This window comes from Aureobasidium subglaciale (assembly GCF_000721755.1).
Source record: "Aureobasidium subglaciale EXF-2481 unplaced genomic scaffold scaffold_29, whole genome shotgun sequence".
Classification (NCBI taxonomy): Eukaryota; Fungi; Ascomycota; class Dothideomycetes; order Dothideales; family Saccotheciaceae; genus Aureobasidium; species Aureobasidium subglaciale.
The window spans coordinates 148521-166335 of record NW_013566966.1 but is presented as its reverse complement, the minus strand read 5'-3'; the positions used below and the strand labels follow the sequence as shown (position 1 = coordinate 166335).

Genomic DNA, 17815 nt, shown 5'->3' with positions numbered 1-17815 from the left:
TCATCACATGCTGGCTGCACCTTGTTGGTCCACGTCGCACCACCACGCCAGCGACACAAACTCTTTGTAGAAACATGACAAGATAGCCATTACCCCTAACAACCCGTAGCTCCTCTACTACGCGACAACACAGATCGCCATCATGTCTTTTGTTGTAGAGTAAGTCGAACTCGGCCTCTTGTCTAGCCCCGCTCCCGACTCTGGCCGACAGAGCTTCATGCAAACACGATTCATGGTGCTGACCATGGTGTGCTCATAGTCAAGTGCGACGAGTAGATTCGCAGATCGACCGTCTGCAGTTGAACGCGCCTCCACCAGTAGGACCCATCAACATCAATGGCGACGATCAACACTACCCCTCGGAAAGAGCGGAACATCTGCAATCACTGGTCAAATCTCTATCCATAACACCCTCCTCAAGGAATCCTCTACTCTCGGCCTCTCAAATTCAACACTACCTTTCGCGCGCTCAGATCTCGTTGCCGGACGAGGGAGAAGACCTATCAACAAAGAAGCACGATGGTGAATACGAGCAAGAGTTGGCATGGCTGCTAGTCGCAAAAGCTACTGTACAGGTATATGGCTTGATCCTATCTCGTCTTTTAGATGAGACGGTCGCGCTCGCAGATGACGTTTGGTACTGGGATCAAGTGCTAGGCAGTCAACAAGCGACCGTACTTTACAGCTTCCAGACTGCGCCGCTTCGCCTCGCCGAGTGGAGTAACTACGTCTGGGCTGATGTACGCAAGCGTAGTGCCGACTTCACTATTCGTGGAGCGGGTGCCGAGGCACAGCAGAGCTTGACGGCACGCTGGACGGAGTTCTATGGACTGGTCAAAGAGGTGGTTAGAGAAAAGGGTATCAAGGAGATGCGCAAACGTGTCGTGAGCCCTGTCGCTAGAGTTCGTGGTTCTGTCCGCCAGAAGCAAAATGAACTCAAGCGATGCAGACTGCGTGGAGCCAACGCGTTGGGTGTGCTACTTGGAGAAGGATTGATGAATGAGAACATGCATGGCGAGGGCTTTGCAACGCCGCATGGTCATCAAGGTCGGGACAAGTGGAAGGCTAGCGTGGCACGTAATGTTGCTCTCATGGATGCTGTCCTTGCCAAAGTCAACGAGGAGGAGCTCGCAGTTGATAAGTTCGATGCTGCCATTGCAGCAGCCACTGACGATGACCCGCTGTACGATGTGGAAGTCTACACTCAAGAGGGTGGTGAGACTTCTGAGCTAGGAGTGCACCCTGCGACCATCGCCGACAGACTGATCAAGATGCTACACGCCAGGATCCCGGAGTATACACAGCAGTCCAAGGTCGTGGTACGGAAGCACGGCAAACCATCTCGTATTGTCAGATACTGGCTACCTATCACTGTGGGAATTCTTTCGTCGAGTACCATCCTCCGCTACCTTGTCAACCGCAAGGCAGAGATTCTTACTTGGATCCAAGAATTTGGCCACACGATTCGCGACTTCTGGATCAACTGGTGTGTAGAGCCTACCCGTAAGGTAATCCAGACAATTCGTCACGACAAAGACAGCGAGGTGTCAATCATGTCGAAAAGATCACTGGAAGGCGACAGGTCTAGCTTGGAGCGCATGGTTGTGGACTTTGCGATAGACAACCCTGGCAATGCGACAGACACTGGCAGCCCGCTCACAGAATCGGAGATCGCAAGTCTCAGAGCCAGAGTTCGCGAGGGCGACTTGACGCCGGTGCTCAAAGCATACGAGAAGGATCTCTCCAGTCCTTTGATGGGTAGCATCCGTGGAAACCTGATCCGCGCGTTATTGATTCAGGTTCAGAAGACCAAGGTCGACGTTGAGGTGGCCATGGGTGGCATTGATGCATTGCTCAAGAGTCAAGAATTGGTCTTTGGCTTTGTCGGCCTGACACCTGGTATTCTTGTCACGATTGGAATCTCACGCTGGCTCTCATCTACGTTGACATCACGACGAGGCGCTGATGCCAGTCGCAAGCAGGGACACATGATGCGACAATTGCGCAACATTGACCGAGTGCTCACCAACTCGACACCGACAGAATTTGGCGAACTGTACTACAAGGATCACGGCTTGTTGTTGTGCGAAGTTCATGTTCTGCGCGAGGCGGCGCATAGAGTTATGCCTGCACAAATATTCAGGGACTTTGTTGAAGATGTGGAGGAGCTGGTCGACGTCCGAACCGGAGTCAAGAAACAGAACAAGGTGGTCAACAGAATCCGCTGGGCATACAAGCGATACTTTTAGATATTCTTCGTCTTCATAGGCAAACAGAAGTCACTCCTCTCGTGCAAGGCTGATCAATATGGACGTTGTAAACAGTTGTTAGTTTGAGGTTTGTATGGTCGTCGGATGGAGAAGTTGGGGAGGGACACTTGGCAGGCGCAGGCTGGCCGGGCGGTGGATCACTGGATTGAGGGCTGGCTGGTCGAGGGCGGGAAGGTCGCCAACTTTTGGCCCATCCCATCTGCCTTGACGTCGTCGTTTACACCCAACACTTGACACTCTGTACATCTCCCACCAGCCTTTGACAACCAAGAGCCGCCGACGTCGTCTCTGCTTCTTTGTTGACACGCCTCACACCACCTACATCTCGTATCCTGTGACTCTCGGCTTCGCTGCAACGACAAAGACACACCGCCTTCTACCCATCACCCTTACCACAAACAAGCGCTTGTAACCTCGCTGCCGACTCGTACATCGCTGTCGTCGCCCTCGCACATCTCACTGCCAACCCCCGTCGCTCCCTCACACATCCCGCCGTCGCCATGGCAGGCCAAAACCGCAACTATGACTTTCTTGTACGACCCCACTTCTGCCTATATCGCAACCACCAACGGACCCCTCTGACCATTCCTGCAGATCAAGCTCCTCCTAATCGGTGACTCGGGTGTCGGCAAATCATGCTGTCTGCTGCGATTCAGCGAGGACAGCTTCACCCCCTCGTTCATCACCACCATCGGCATTGACTTCAAGATCCGCACCATCGAGCTCGACAACAAGCGCGTCAAGCTACAGATCTGGGACACCGCAGGCCAGGAGCGTTTCCGTACCATCACTACTGCATACTACCGCGGCGCCATGGGTATCCTGCTGGTCTACGACGTGACGGACGAGAAGAGCTTCAATAGTGCGTCTTGACAAGCACCCCACGACTCCTCTCCGTCCTCTCGAACTAACCTCCTCCTCACAGACATCCGCACCTGGTTCTCAAACGTCGAGCAACACGCCAGCGAAGGCGTCAACAAGATCCTTATCGGAAATAAGTGCGATTGGGAAGAAAAGCGCGTCGTCAGCACCGCCCAAGGCCAAGCTCTAGCCGACGAACTCGGCATCCCCTTCATCGAGGTCTCTGCAAAGTCAAACATCAATGTAGAAAAGGCCTTCTTCTCACTCGCCTCAGATATCAAGAAACGCATCATTGATTCCAGCGGTGGTGGTCAACAGGGCGCTCAACAAGGTGCCAGTCAGGTGGATGTTGGCCAGGGTCAAGGTGTTGCGGGAGGTATGGGAAAGAACTGCTGTTAAGAATTCCTCCTTCGCAGCTTCTTCTTTCTCGCTGCTCTCTTCTTGCATCTGCTCTGATGGTCCCACACGCCGCTTTTTGTTGTTTCTACCTCAGCTGCTCTCATGTTCTCTGTTTCTTCCATTCTCGCTCTCTGCTTTTCTTTTCCCTGGGAAAGGCGTACCATGGCGTCAAAGATCTCCACTATGGGTGGGGCGTTTCCTTTATACCGCATTTCCTTTCTCTTGCACTTTTTCCCTAGTCATCCCACCAGTTGTCATACCAGACAGATGTTTATGCAACAGAACTCACGCTTCTTTTTTTTTTTTTTCGGGAGGCCCTTAGAAAGCCCCTGCATCCTTGATACTTCCCACTATTTTATGTTCCTCTCTAGAAGAAGGGGGTGATTGAAATGAATTTGTTGAAAACACATCTCTTTCCTCCCATTTGTCTTGATCTTCTGATGTCTTTATATCAGCTTGAATTTTTCAGGAGCTCCAACAAGGACGACCACACGAGAAAAACAGATCTTGTATTATTGACCGTAGTCCAGGTCACGGGAGAGAGAACAGAACAAGAGTCGCCGAAGAACTAAAGACGGGCTACACCACAAACCTCAGGTGTATCGACAAAGATCACTCCCTCCCAAGCTCCAAAACTCTGGCACAAATTCACCCTAATTTGCAAGTACAATACCATCACACATCCTCGTATGATCCCACGCTGTGCTGTCGGAAAAGGCAGTAGATGTCATACAAAACTACTATCACATTGCGCCTAATGAGACCATATAATATTGTCAGCGAACCAACTTGTTGAAAACTCATTTCCTCTACCCGCTCATCTTGCTTTCCTGGTGTAAAGCGGCTTTTCAAACCTTGGGCTACACTCGTGACGATTGCTCGCGTGAGGATGACCTTGCATTGTGACAGGCAATGTATCAGAGCCATCTGGATGCAGGAGATTAGGTTGCTGGACCCATACACTCTGAAGATCAGAGATCTGTCCCAAATTTACTCTGATCGCATGCGTGACTACCTTGAACATTGACACACTTGGGCAAGTGGAGGTATAATGGTTGTGATCTTGCTGAGTGAGAATCTTCAAGAGCATCACACGGATACTCGGCGATGAAAGAAAGAGCGACAGCACGCGGCATTGCTTGTGGCCCGGCGTAAGCTTTCTGCCACCCCGGACCACTTCGCCCTTCGCTGCTCTCCATTCCGAATTCCTTATCAAGTGTCGCATCAATCTACGTATCAATGGCTATCATGAAGTTGCAGATTCCAGAGTATGATATACTGAGCTCGTAAGACGGATGCAACGTCAATGTCGACTGTGACCTTGCTATCATGATCTTCGGTGGGGAATCTCATGCGAAATCGCGCGGCCTTCTAAAGTATGGTGCCGTGAATACCTTTGGAGCCTTTCGCGCTTGTTATGAATGGCGGGTTCCCTCAACATTGAATGCTTCATGTTCTACCATTGCTCGACTGCTAAGGTACACAATTGGGGTAGTGACTCTGAATCATGTTCCCAAGACTTGCTCTTCCTGTCTTGGCTACGTCCCTGTTCGCAATCGTAGATGCTCAATTCAATAACCCGCCAGGTGTCGACATATGGTGCGGCAAAGCTTATAGAGATACGTATGTTGTTTTCCTATCAATCGGCCGATGACACACTGCTAAAATTTCCGCTGCAGAAATGCCTCCTTTAACCCAGGTGGCTGGTTTGAGGAACCAGCAAAGTCCGCTACACCATTGGTGGACTTCAAAGTAAAGCCTCGGATGAATTTGTATCTAGCGGATGATACCAGCTCAACCCTCGTAGTTGACGCATCCATATCTTGGTACATTGGCCACGCTCTACCAGGCATTAATACGTCCACACTCGCAACGCATAACTCGGCCATCACGCTTCAAATCACGATTGGAGACACGTCACTCCTCACAAATAAGACATCTATAGCGCTCGGATCAACAAGGAACGAAATTCCTTTCGATCTATCAATCTTGCCTGTGTCGTCTGAGCCACATAACGTCACCGTCGTTGGTACGCTTCAAGGCCACAAGAACGCAACATTCACTGCTTCAACCCAGCTTACCAAGCTCCCACTTCGATCCGACAATGGCACCGTGACACGGCTTGATAACTTATACGGCGGTCTGTCCGTTCGCAAAGGCCAATCAAAAGAATGGACCTCTTTGTTTCCTTATACCTACTACGTCCAATGGAGTCTGTATTGGTACGCCAACCTCTCCACTCTGGACGAGTTTGCAGCGATGGGCTATAATGTCATTCATATCGTGCCCACCGGTGATCTGGGTGATACCTCATTCCCATGGGAAGAGTTCCAGCCCTATCTCGACCGCGCAGACGAGCTAGGCCTATATTTCATGTATGATGTCCGCTGGGACTATGCCAATCTCACCACTATGGTTGACCAGATCCACCATCTACACAACCATCCTTCAATTCTGCTATGGTACACAGCCGACGAACCGGACGGCAAGTCCAATCCCATCAACTCTACCCTCATTGCCTATGACACTATCAAAGCAATCGACCCATATCATCCTGTCTCGCTAGCTCTAAACTGTCGAGACTTCTATTACTCCGACTATGCAGCAGGCGCAGAAATTGTGCTTGAAGATGTCTACCCCATCAGTACCAACACTTCCTACTCTGAAGTTTACAACACACCTTGCAATGCGACATATGGTTGTTGTGGCTGCGATGACTGTGAGGGAAGCTTCCATGACATATCAACCCGTCTGGACGAATACACTGCCAAAGACAATTTTCTAGGCTGGCAAAAGATCCACTGGGCTGCTCCCCAAGCGTTCGGAAACGAGACTTTTTGGACTAGATATCCCACTGCTGCTGAAGAGGTTGTTATGAATATGTTGAGTATCAATCATGCGGCCAAGGGAATCGTGATGTGGGATTTCCCTACCAAAGCTGACATCCTGGATGTGACGAACAGACTAGCTGCAGTCCTTACCAAGGAGCCGGTCGCTGACTTTCTAGTCGGTGCACCTTTGCTTCAAGAGCTCAAGGTCGTCGGTGCTGGCAATGTCGATGCTGCGGCTTGGGTCAAGGAGGATGAGGTGCTGATTTCCATTGTCAACCTGGATTACGGCAACACAGCTTCCAATGTTACAGTGATATTGCCGGGAGAAGTAGAAGTCACAAAAGTCTCTAAGAGCTTCTGGGGCGACACTTCGTGGTCTACACATGGCAATAGGCTCACGGTGAGCTCCCTCATGGGTTTGGAGGTTTCTTTGCTGCTGTTGAAGCGTTGCTGATCGATACTCGTCACTTGCATGAAAATAGAGTTTTTCAAAGTCGCTACTCTACCAAAATGTCAATTTTTGAACTCCGAGACACCTTGCAAGATACCCCACGCAGTGAGGGGATTATGGCTGTGACGGCGAAAGCGAACATGAAGCATTCAACAAGTTTTAACCGGGCAAAAGGACAAAGTTCTGCCCATCGGTGATCAGCCGCTAAATCCGATAACGGCAGCTGCCCCGCACATCGGAACATTAGGGTGGTCTGTAAAGAAGAGCGAGCCGCGGTCACGATATCATTGGAAGATGCGAGAGTACTCTAGAGTGATACAGAGGGTGCGGTGTAACGGATCTCGACTTCCTTATCCTCTTGCTCTTGCACTCTTGGATTGTTACACCAAGGATGACTTGTCTCCTAGATCTCTCGCATGAGCTACTCCAGGGCATACTGGGTGAAGTCGATGGGCATGATCTTGCGGCATTAAGTGCGACGTGTCGAGCCTTCAACTCATTTGTGAAGGGGAACAGAATACTCTGCAAGAGTGTGTACCTGCGATCATGGGTTAGTCGAGCTATGATGAATGGAATTGCATGTAGGATTAACACGATAGATAGGACCGTCCAGCAGGAGCAGAGCCTTGTTGGGAGACGTCGGTACACAACCTAGTCGCGTTGACGAAGTTACTAGAAAGCGATAATCTCGAGACAAAGGTATGAGATGATCTAAGCAAAGCGGAGACACAGTAGCCAACTGACACATACTAGCGACAAGCTTTCGAGTGGGCGGCTCCTCTAATCGCACCACTCTTGACGACGAAGAATAGTGCTAGGAACGCAGAGTTCCTTGCGGACCTATTCACATCTCAGAAGAACATCGACGCCTTCCTCGCCGCATCCTCCCTCTTCGAACATGCGGGCAACTTGACACAACAACCAGCCTCTACTCCAGAGCTACGCCAGCTCGCGGCCAAACTGCACTGTCTGTACGGCGTGCCGATAGACTGTCAGATTCCCCCAATGCTGGTACAAGAAGACAGTGACGACAACTCTCCATCGCCATCGTACTCAGTTCTCTGGCATCCAGAATCAGCCAGCGAGAGCGTACAGATCCCAACAAACAACTATGCTCGAGCTGTAGTCTACGACCTCAGACGATATACAGAAGAAAGTTTCTGGGGTCCCTTCAAGAGTGACGGAAGCCAGGATGTGGACTGGGAAAAGGTGGAGGCCATCATGGTCGTTCTGGGATACAACATGCGTCTGTTCAACAGAAGAGCACCACACGTCTTTGAGCCCATATGGGAGAAGCCATTCAACGGAGTCTCACCAAATTCCTACGTCTCTGCACCGCCAACGACTTTGACGCGAGAATTGAGCCCACCTGGAGATCTAGACATGCAGGATCCATACGGCATCACCGGAGAGTGGATGAGGGTAGTCTGCTTCCTGGACTACCACGACTTGTTCGCCTTCAACTTCCTACACAGTGTACCCGAAGACCAACCACGAGATCCCATCAACACTCGTGAAGCGATCAGAATCATACGCCTCAAACTTCGTGTCTCTGCAATCGAACCTCCAGGACCAGAAGACGGACAAGACTATCCAGTGGTTTCTTTCACAGGTACAAGCTGGAGTCTCCACGCAAGTTGGGATGCGAACGCCAATTCGCAAATCAGAGGTACGTCAAAGCCACCGAAAACCCTTTCCAATGTTCAAAAATTGACAATAATTCCAGGCGAGGTCCGCCAAACACCAGAAGGTGAGATTCGATGGACCACATATTCAATATTCCACAGGTACGTGTCGAATTTTCCTTTCTTTTGGATTCATTTTGCTTTTATCCACCTTTTCTCCAACACCATCCGGTGTGGTCTAACGGCTAGGATTTCTCGCTTTCACCGAGGAGGTCGGGGTTCGATTCCCCGCACCGGAACGTCTTCTTTTGCCTCTTTACATTCTTCTTAAGAGGTCGGGATGGTTGTTGAGAACTTTTTTGCTGTGTATTTTGGTATAAAAAACACCGAAGCCTGATTCGCGAGGCAGGAGCGTTTGAGCGTCGGGCGTTGCCTGCTCTTTCCCTCCCATTTCTCAAAGCCCTCTCCCTTCTCGTGTGTCGGAATTAAATATTCCCGATGCTTTTTGTACTCTCTGGTTTTTTTCTTTTTTCTTTTGTGATTGTCTTTTTTCTTTGTTTCTACTTCATCATTTTCGGATCAATTTTTCCCCTCGTTTTCTCTCGGCTTTCAAGGTCGATTTGTACTAACACATCGAATAGTGAGGAGCGATGGCGAAGCGAAGGTATACAAGTCGGCGGTGTTCGCTCAGGCAGAGGTGTCTTGGGAAACTGGTTCGACAAGGACTTTGACCGACACGGACCGGCTGGACCTACGGCATTCTGGAAAGTATCGGACTATATTGAGGACAAGGATGCTGATCAAGGTGCACCTGATGATGCTTCTTTGGGTGACGATGACTCGGATGGTGATACTGAATACATGAGTGATTAATGGGGTTGGAGTAAATATGGTGTGGGTTGGGTGTTTGGCTGGTACATGTGGTATGCCTTAGGAACCGGGGGATCACAATGGTAAGAGGAGGACTACGGCGAACATATATGATCAACATCTTCAAGTGTGTAGCTCTTCGAATGCACGATGCTTATTAATGTTACAGCCAGGCCTGCAGGGACTTGTTGTCCTGTCGACCAAGCTCTCTTGATTTAGGAAATGGGCATTCTTAACTACGCTTGAGTCACGAGGCACAGAGGATCAAGGATAGTCGGTTTGGGGTAAGAGGGCGGGATAATTTTAGTATGAAACATGCTGATATGAGATGCTATGTAGACAGACTTCCAACACGCCCATCACGACTGCGGTCCAGAAGAAGTGTCTGGCGACTGCCATCGAGTTTGAAGCACGCTCTTTGAAGGTTGAACAGTACCCGCAAGGAGATCAAGGCGACTGCCGACCATCTTGTACACCAGACGATCCTGCTTGATCCCTGGTTGCCGGAAGTCTTTGTGTAGATGATGTTAAGCGGCGACTTGGTAGGGGGGCGTCTCCAAGAGCTTTGCGCCAGCCTCGACCGGCTCTATGAGGGACCTCTGTAGTGAGGGGGGAGTCTGATACCTCCGCGATAGGTATCGAGGTGTCAATTTGTCGAGCAGCGAAGGTACGAGCTCCAATTGTGGTAAAACCAAGCCTCGGATCGGCCACTCTTGAGGGTTGAGAACCACTGGTAGCTCGAGCATTGGATATCGGCGATCCATCGTATCGATTGCCGAGCCTCGAAATGATCCTTCGCTCATCTAGGACAAGTCCACGAGCTCGGCGTGCACCTCGACTAATCTCTGGGCTATCTGCTCTCAACGGCGGGAGCCTAGGCATACCGGTAGCTTGCACGCTTGATCCTTGTGATCCAGGTTGCGTTTGCTGTCGGATGAATTTCTGGAACTCCAAAGACTGGTCGATCAAGGGCGTTCTGTTTGACCTCGGAATGGGAGTATGACTTGTTCTCTGGATGTCCTGGCCAGTTGCTGTTGGCTGTGCGCTGGATTCATCCTTCTTCTCGTGATCGACCTCCTTTGCGTCCCAGGCCAGTGACTCCTGATGGGTGGATCGCACAACGTGTCCTTGATTTGAGCCACAGTCAGGTATGCGGCTTGCCTCTTCTTGTCTGGGTTTCACTCTCGGGCTGCAAGCTGCAATATGTCTCTGCGACTTGGGTTACGTGGAATTGCATCTGTACGTCCGGGATAGGGTTGCATTTTGCCCGAGCTCAAGTCTACCCTTCGGGCGTTGCGGAAACGATCGGACAGCGTTGAGAAATCGAACCTATGATCGATATCTTCAGGTCGACGACGGACTGGGCCAGTAGCTCGAGGCGGTGCTGGATATAGATCGGGACGCACTTGTCGACGAGCGAACGCCTGAAGTCTGGTGTGCGGATCGGACATGGCAGACCTGGTTTGTCTTCGGGGAACGGGATTACGAGGTTCCTGGACGCCTGTGGTGATTTCTGATGTCTGTGTACCGATTGATCGATATCGTTTCGGATCTTCCTCGCGTGGAGAGAGGCCATCGGCACTTCGCTTCGATGGTGCAGACATCCTAAAAATTTAGAATCAGTAATGCCGGGATACCCGACAAGACAGTGGAGTGGAGGAAGAAGTGATGCCGGGATACCCGACAAAACAAGGGGGAGGAAATGGTAGTAGTGATGCTGGGATACCCAACAAAACAGGAAGAGAAAGTGAATGGAGAGGAAGATCGGGAGAGAGGCCGAGCAAGAAACTCAGCAGAAGGTGTTTAATTGAAAGCGCCTAGCGCCAGTGCACAAGAAACAAGCAGGGAGGTCAGAAAGGCAAATTCAGGTTGATGTTTGGCTGGGGTGTTGATGTTGTTGACTTTGTGTTGCGCTGCAACATCGAACAAAGACCTCGTTGTTGACTCCAAGTCGCGAGAGTCGCTCCTGCCTTCATAAGACTGATTTAAAGTGTTTACATCCGCAAAAAAATCACATCTAATGTGCCTTTTTTGATCTGTTTGTCGAGCTTTCTGTGAAGGCACCAGCTACTCAAGACAGTCGCGCCTGCCTCGGAATTCACTTTACGATGAACTGGCTTTCATACATCATTTCTGATAAAATTCTTGCATACAACTCGCGGCTACATTAACCCGCCGACTCTCCATATTTCAAGTCGTCAACTCTCGAGATCCAAATAACGCATTGAATGTACTTTCTTTTTGATATCTACGAGGCCGTTTGTCGTCCTCGACACCTGTCGTCATGTGCTCCCACAAGACCAGAGCCTGACGTGGCTCTGTGAGTCGCTAAGTGATGAGTACAAGATGCATTGAAGGCTTGCTGCTTGCCATGTCGTCGCGATGCAGCCCCTGACCAGCGATGAACTTGCCCTTCAAGTAATGGCGACGACGCTGCACAGGACTAAATCTCACCTCTTGATCCATGTATGGACCGAATTGGGAACCGTCGTACGTACCAGACGGTGCAGGTCTGGCATCAGGGTTGAAGATCGGCCGGCCTGGCGGTATACTTACAACAGAAGTCGTACCAGTGTCGACAGAAGCGCAAGCAACGAGGTCGTCGTCAGTCCATCTTGGCCAGTTTGCACAAGCGGCGTTTTCAAACAGAATGCCCTCGAAACCATACAGGGTCGTAGTTTTTCCTTGATATTGCTGCTTAGGGCAGATACATTCCAAGATGATCTGGCTGAGGTGATTGAACATCCAGGTCTTGATGCAAAATATGTACATCGAGAGCAGGCAAAAAAGAATCTTATGCACTGAGGAAGGGCAAAAGAAACCACGCCTCCTGTGGAAAGAAACCGGCAGCCTCCGCGTTCTCTTATTACGACTCACCTCTGAAATGCGAAAGTATCTACCATGCCGAGGATTGAACTCAGACCACGGGTGATTGTCGTATGTCCGTTCCAACCAAGTAGTCCACACACACCAGGCGAGAAGGCGGGGTCCTTGCTTGGCTGGATGACAGGAGGACACAAAATAAGTTGTATATAAGGGCAGGGCGATGTTGCGCGGGTTGAGAGGGATTGACGGTGATTGAGCATGTTACGTGCCTGAGGGTTCAAGGCAAAAAGCGAGGACTAGGCTGCAGCCTTTGGTTACTTCCCTTAGGTCTTCGTCGGTGAACGAAGAGCGTGTGTGGACGGAGATATGGGGCGTGCGGTTATAGGGGAGGGTAGGTGGGACATCAAGCTAGCCAAAGGAGAAAGGGAACCAATCGTCCCAGTGTCCAAAGTCTTGTGGAAGAGGCTCATTAGACTGGACTGCAAAGCCAGCTCTCAGCTCGGCTACAACATTGTAGCCGAAAGCTTGCAGCTAATTCAGGGTATCCTCTTGCTCGTAGGCTGCTTGTGCATGAGGATCGACATCAGCAGCAGCAACTGGATTGAGTCGATGTAGAAGATCGACGTTATCGGGAGTGATGATGTGATGATGGAAGAGGTTGTTTGTCTGGATTGTTGAGACTGCACCAATGCCCCTATTTCAGTAGTCTGGCCACTGATGTCGACGCCGAATAGTTCCCAGTTGTGGTAACCGCCGCCTAATCCTGTCTTGAAGAAAGACATGAGCTGTTTAGCCTCGGTGTACGAGCGAAGAGCGGAGTGGTGTGTCTGCAGTAGACCCTTGGACAAAATATCGCTGATCGGCTTCGATATGCTGAGGCACATACGATATGGTTCAATAAGCATGACTGAGGTCAGCTTCCTCTCTCCCTCCTCGAATTCGAACAAGAATGATTCTGCCTCAAGCCACGAGAACTCATTACGGCCCTTTGCCTCGAGCATTGCGTACTGCTGGGCAGAGTCACCTGCCAGGACAATGTGCTGCACAGTGTGCCAGTTGGGAATGTAGGCGGTGGCAATATCGCCGAATGATGCCATACCGGCCCCCATTGACGAAGATCGAGTTTGCCTTGTAGTAGTCATCAAGAGTCGCATGAAACGCAGAATTGAGGGTGGAGAACATGACATCGCCGATAGCCTGGTTGGATCGTGCTCCAGGGTGCTGTGCTGCATTTGGAGTCTGTTACGCTCATCCGGTGAGAACCTTGTTCCAAGTCTCTCCTTGACTTCGATCAGGGCGGCGGCGAGCTCTTGAACATGCTCGTTGGGGTTGTCGACCGCGGCGGCTTCAGCCACCCAGTCTTTGAACTGGTGCTGCCAGGTGTACTCCTCGATGGCGGCGACGGAGCATCTATGCTCATCATCCAGATCAGCCATTGTCCCAGAGCGCAGGATCAAGCAAGTCATCTTCCATCTCTGCATCTATCATGTTGGCTGTACTATCGACGGCCTTCCTCCTCGCTCCAATGAACCTGACCATTTTCAGGTCGTTCATCTCTGTATCTTCATTGAGCGCCTTGAAGAAGTCATGGCTGACGACGGCATTTGAAGGGGCGCAAATCAAAGATCTTGAACTTGTCCGACTGGCGAAAGACTTTGCATGTCATTCCGATGGCTTTGATGGCGGCGACAAGGACTTTGGTCTTGTGGTGGCACTGAAATACCTCTGGAGGGTTCCATGAGACGCGGTGTTGAAAGTAGCGAACACGACGTCAACAGTTTCGGCAAAGAGCTTGTTCAATCTTGCGCTCTTTCGAGAAAAGCTTGTATTGCAATCTGCCCTTGGCCTTTTTGAGAGCGGCGGCGCGCTGCATATATATATATACATATACGTATATATGTACATGCTCGTTGTGGTTAACCATGGTAGCGGCTTAGTGTATCGGTCCTTGAGCTTGTGTTACCACGTATAGGCCTTGATCGAGCACCATCATATGTTGTGCCTTTCGGCAGACAGATATAAGTGAAGCTGAAGTGAACAGGAGCATCGACACTTGGCAAGGCGACTCTCCTCGATAGATGCACCGACTTCTCAAGCTGATTGGAGGCAAGGTAACATTCAAACCTCGTGAGTCGGCCGCTGAGAGTTAGCTCCTCCTCGTGCTCTCGTGGACATTGCTCTCAACTTGAATGTGATTCTGCCTTCAGACAGACAGACAGACATTCAGGGGTGCTGTATGGAGGAACTCGGTGAAACTGCTCTCAAGCACAGTGCCCTTAATTTGAATTGTGCTGTGCTTTCAGACAGATGATCATTGCTGGAGATTCTCCGTGAGAGATTTAAAGCTCGTGAAGTCCATCTTGGCTAGGAAGAGGGCATGTCGGGAATGAAGCCACTATGGCCAATGCGTACTATTTTAGACTGAAGTAGCCCTTGCTCCTCTCGCTGACCAGCAAATGACCTTTGTGATGGCCTTGAAATATGCAGTCAACGCGAAGTCACGATTATCCGTAGCTGCCAGAGTCTTCCAGCATTGAGAGCAGCAAACAAATCTATCTTGCCCTCCAAGTACACCGATCGGTAATCGTATCTTGTAGATGATTCTGTCCGGCGCTGGTAATTGGGTCTGGGACGATGTGACTGGATGCTGGCTTAGTCGCGACTGCCAAACGCTTCTTTGTGCTGTGGCCGCAACGACAGCCTTGCTGAGAAAGCGCGACTCTTGATCGTTTGCTCACAGCGCTCCTGCCTTGCAGGAAATTCCCCACTTCGACGTGACCAGGAACTATTCTCACCGGAGCGGAATGTAAAAGTCGTTTCGCCGAGAAAAGGACAAAGCGAAAGTACTCAGAGGACAACAGAAGGACTAATTGTGTTCTCAAGATGAATTTGTCTATACACACTGTAATCACTCTTTCAGTGAATCGGACTGGCTGCTTGACCACTTCAGTACTGCAGGTACGGCATTCCTCAACCATGCGAGCGTGACATGGATGCTTGACATGTGATGCGACATGAGTGTTGTGCTTTTGGTTCGAGCACTATGATTTGCTGTGTTTGATGCTGAGAAGTCGGTATGGTGGCAATCGTAGCATACCTCCACGTTTGGCGCGTCAAACGCAATAGGGTTGGTCCACCAGCGATTTGAAGGGAGAGAGCAAAACTTGACTTGCTCACCTGGTGCAGGAGCAGCTGGTTTCCACAGGCCGACCATATAGAAATCTGTATGTGGTTTAAACGTCTCTTCTTGGACTCTGAGTCGCTGCTAGCTGTCGTGCTTCGTGTCGTGATTCGGCGCCTTGATTTTCCTTTGACCGAACGATGGTATAGGGGTGCATAGGGATGTGTCGCATAAGGGGCATGCTTCTTTCTTGAGGTCGCTGCTGTTGGTTCTGACGAAATTTTGTCGCTTTGGGGTAGTCTTCTTTCTGGTCATCGAACATAACAAGGGACATGTAACATACCAAAAGGGAAGCTGTGGAGTGGAATCGTGCTTCATATAGCCAAGAATCCGGAGAACATGTGCCTTCATGGATCTAGCTTATGGCGTTGAGGGCCATCGCAAAGCAAGTAGCTGCTTCTACACAGTCTCGATATAGCGCTTGAATTCCCTACACACGAACTTCGTCAGTACATGTCTGCAGACCTTCTTTACCTAGCATTGATTCAACTTACCAATCCGTGACTGCCTCGTCCCACAGTCTGAGTTCATGTTCGCGAGTTCCAGCAAAGTGGTCAACAAAGTCGTCGCCGAACACTTCTCTTGCGATGCTGTCCTTGCTCTTAAACTTCTCGGTCGCCTCTCTTAAGCTCTTGGCTAACCTGACACCGCTATCTGATGCACCGCCAACGTCCTCGCCTTTGCCCAGTGGCGGAATAGGGATCTCAAGCTTTTTCTCCACACCCCTCCAGCCAAGTGCCAGGATAGTGGCCAACACAAGGTAAGGGTTTGTGTCGGCACCGGGGACACGGACTTCGAAGCGAGTAGACTTTGGAGAAGCGGTAGGAGGTGCGATAAGGCGGATACTGGCAGCACGGTGTTCCAAGCCCCAGCTGACTGTGACGGGTGCCCAGAAGTTCTCGACCAGACGTTTGTAGCTGTTGATTGTAGGGGCGAAGATGGGCATAACATATGGGAGACCTTCTATCAGACCAGCAAGGAAGTGACGGCCCAAGTCGGAAAGGTGCTTGATGTCCTCATAAGGAGCGTTGGGGTCGGGTTCGCTGCGTGCGAAAAGGTTCTGATTTGTTTCCGGGTCGCATAGCGAGACATGCATGTGTCCGCTGTTTCCTGGCAGGTTCTCGCGGGGTTTGGCCATGAAGCATGGTGTGATGCCGAATTTGCTGGCGATCGACTTGACGGTGAGCCTAGAATTGTGTTAGCGGAGGGACAGGGTCAGAGATGCTATCAAGCTTACTTGAACAGCGCAGCTCTGTCTGCCATGCCTCTGATCTCGCCGAATTCAAGGGCAGCCTCGAAGACACCAGGACCACTCTCTGTATGCCATCCTTCAATGTTACATCTGAACTTCTCGCAGGCATCGTAAACGCCATAGTAGTAGTCTTGATTGTGGACTGGCCTTGCTACACTGTATCCAAACATGCCTTCGGTGAGGGATGGTAGAGCTGATGGCGGGTGGTCTTTGAGGAACTTTGCTGTGCTGGACGAGTTGCGCTCGGAAGCGGTAGGATCGGAGGGTGCTCGGAATTGATAGAATTCGTATTCGGCTGTGAGATCAACATGTCAGCTAATCGTACTGAGAGGAAACATCATACGACGTACCTCCTGCCATGGCACTCATGCCCTTGGCCTGGATCTTCTCGACAGCTCTTCCTAGAACACTTCTCGGACAGGCCGAGACAGACTGTCCCTCAGGCTCGTAGAAGCTGACCAGGAAGAAGGGAACATTGTTCTCCCATGGTATTCTTCTGAAACTGCCAAGGTCTATCTGGGCAGTGAGGTCTCTGTAGCCGTTCTCCTTGTTTGAAATCTTGAGTTCCTTAAAGTATGTCTGATCATGCATGTCCCAGCCAAAGATGACAGAGCAGAAGCCGAAACCAGACTCAGCGATGGACAGGAACTTCTTCTTAGAGACCAGCTTGCCTCTCAAGATACCGTCAATGTCGCATCCTGCGAGCTTGACACTTGTGTCATTCTTCAAAAGCTCGGCCAAGTCTTCGAGCTTGAGCGCTGTGGGATCGTCAGAGATGGCCATATTGAGTTCGAATGCGGATGTTGAGTAAATCGAAGCTTCAAAGCGATGTGGACGGGTAGTAAATGTATCTTTGTTATGGCTATGATGGCAAAGCTGCATACGCAACGCGATTCGTGAAGCTGGCCGCCGAAGATAAGCGTCGATGCGGGGCCAACTGCGTCGCTGATCCCTCCCATCCTGTATCTCATCAGGGCTAACTTTTGCTGTAGCGCCCGCCGGGTATCTCTGACATCTCACGTGCCGTCTTACTCAAAAACGAAGACCAATAATTCCCGTCCACAGGGGTAGCGAAATGTTGTTCCTATAATTCTGTGATAGCTGTCTGTCCAATAATCAATTACATCATACCATTCAGCTTATCGACCCCACAAAATGCGCACATGCCGACCTCGCGTCGCTTGCTTTCACCTCGTGTTCGTATGCTAAGTTTGTCACAGAGGCTGACTTGTGAAGAAGATGCAGGCTG

At 50.5% G+C, this 17815-nt stretch overlaps 8 protein-coding genes across 8 annotated transcripts; 4 read left to right on the top strand and 4 right to left on the bottom strand.

Moving 5' to 3' along the window:
* Window positions 1-142: 142 nt before the first annotated feature.
* Window positions 143-2249, top strand: AUEXF2481DRAFT_8546 (uncharacterized protein; the record flags this gene model as incomplete). The annotated part of the gene is made up of 2 exons (XM_013484458.1): window positions 143-159; window positions 260-2249. 2 exons carry the CDS (start codon window positions 143-145, stop codon window positions 2247-2249), a joined length of 2007 nt encoding a protein of 668 aa, XP_013339912.1.
* Window positions 2250-2510: 261 nt separating this feature from the next.
* AUEXF2481DRAFT_466372 (uncharacterized protein) lies at window positions 2511-3725 on the top strand. The gene is made up of 3 exons (XM_013484533.1): window positions 2511-2803; window positions 2865-3132; window positions 3196-3725. The coding sequence occupies exons 1-3, from the start codon at window positions 2771-2773 to the stop codon at window positions 3528-3530; spliced, it is 636 nt and encodes a 211-aa protein (XP_013339987.1). The 5' UTR covers window positions 2511-2770; the 3' UTR covers window positions 3531-3725.
* Window positions 3726-4059: 334 nt separating this feature from the next.
* On the bottom strand, window positions 4060-5011 carry AUEXF2481DRAFT_467539 (uncharacterized protein). Its single transcript, XM_013484532.1, has 2 exons — window positions 4546-5011; window positions 4060-4492 (listed from the first exon to the last, which is right to left on the bottom strand). Exons 1-2 carry the CDS (start codon window positions 4727-4729, stop codon window positions 4206-4208), a joined length of 471 nt encoding a protein of 156 aa, XP_013339986.1. The 5' UTR covers window positions 4730-5011; the 3' UTR covers window positions 4060-4205.
* Window positions 5012-5037: 26 nt separating this feature from the next.
* Window positions 5038-6815, top strand: AUEXF2481DRAFT_69850 (uncharacterized protein; the record flags this gene model as incomplete). Its single annotated transcript, XM_013484511.1, has 2 exons — window positions 5038-5153; window positions 5210-6815. 2 exons carry the CDS (start codon window positions 5038-5040, stop codon window positions 6813-6815), a joined length of 1722 nt encoding a protein of 573 aa, XP_013339965.1.
* A 388-nt stretch (window positions 6816-7203) lies between these two features.
* Window positions 7204-9310, top strand: AUEXF2481DRAFT_33060 (uncharacterized protein; the record flags this gene model as incomplete). The annotated part of the gene is made up of 5 exons (XM_013484471.1): window positions 7204-7362; window positions 7416-7511; window positions 7566-8481; window positions 8539-8599; window positions 9079-9310. The coding sequence occupies 5 exons, from the start codon at window positions 7204-7206 to the stop codon at window positions 9308-9310; spliced, it is 1464 nt and encodes a 487-aa protein (XP_013339925.1).
* Window positions 9311-12374: 3064 nt separating this feature from the next.
* AUEXF2481DRAFT_466241 (uncharacterized protein) lies at window positions 12375-13705 on the bottom strand. Its single transcript, XM_013484531.1, has one exon. It carries the CDS (start codon window positions 13612-13614, stop codon window positions 12670-12672), a length of 945 nt encoding a protein of 314 aa, XP_013339985.1. The 5' UTR covers window positions 13615-13705; the 3' UTR covers window positions 12375-12669.
* A 656-nt stretch (window positions 13706-14361) lies between these two features.
* AUEXF2481DRAFT_466826 (uncharacterized protein) lies at window positions 14362-15669 on the bottom strand. Its single transcript, XM_013484530.1, has 3 exons — window positions 15598-15669; window positions 15231-15503; window positions 14362-15174 (listed from the first exon to the last, which is right to left on the bottom strand). Exons 2-3 carry the CDS (start codon window positions 15345-15347, stop codon window positions 14686-14688), a joined length of 606 nt encoding a protein of 201 aa, XP_013339984.1. The 5' UTR covers window positions 15348-15503; window positions 15598-15669; the 3' UTR covers window positions 14362-14685.
* Window positions 15670-15713: 44 nt separating this feature from the next.
* Window positions 15714-17349, bottom strand: AUEXF2481DRAFT_33056 (uncharacterized protein; the record flags this gene model as incomplete). Its single annotated transcript, XM_013484470.1, has 4 exons — window positions 15714-15744; window positions 15809-16501; window positions 16552-16861; window positions 16917-17349. The coding sequence occupies 4 exons, from the start codon at window positions 17347-17349 to the stop codon at window positions 15714-15716; spliced, it is 1467 nt and encodes a 488-aa protein (XP_013339924.1).
* Between the last annotated feature and the right edge of the window lie 466 nt (window positions 17350-17815).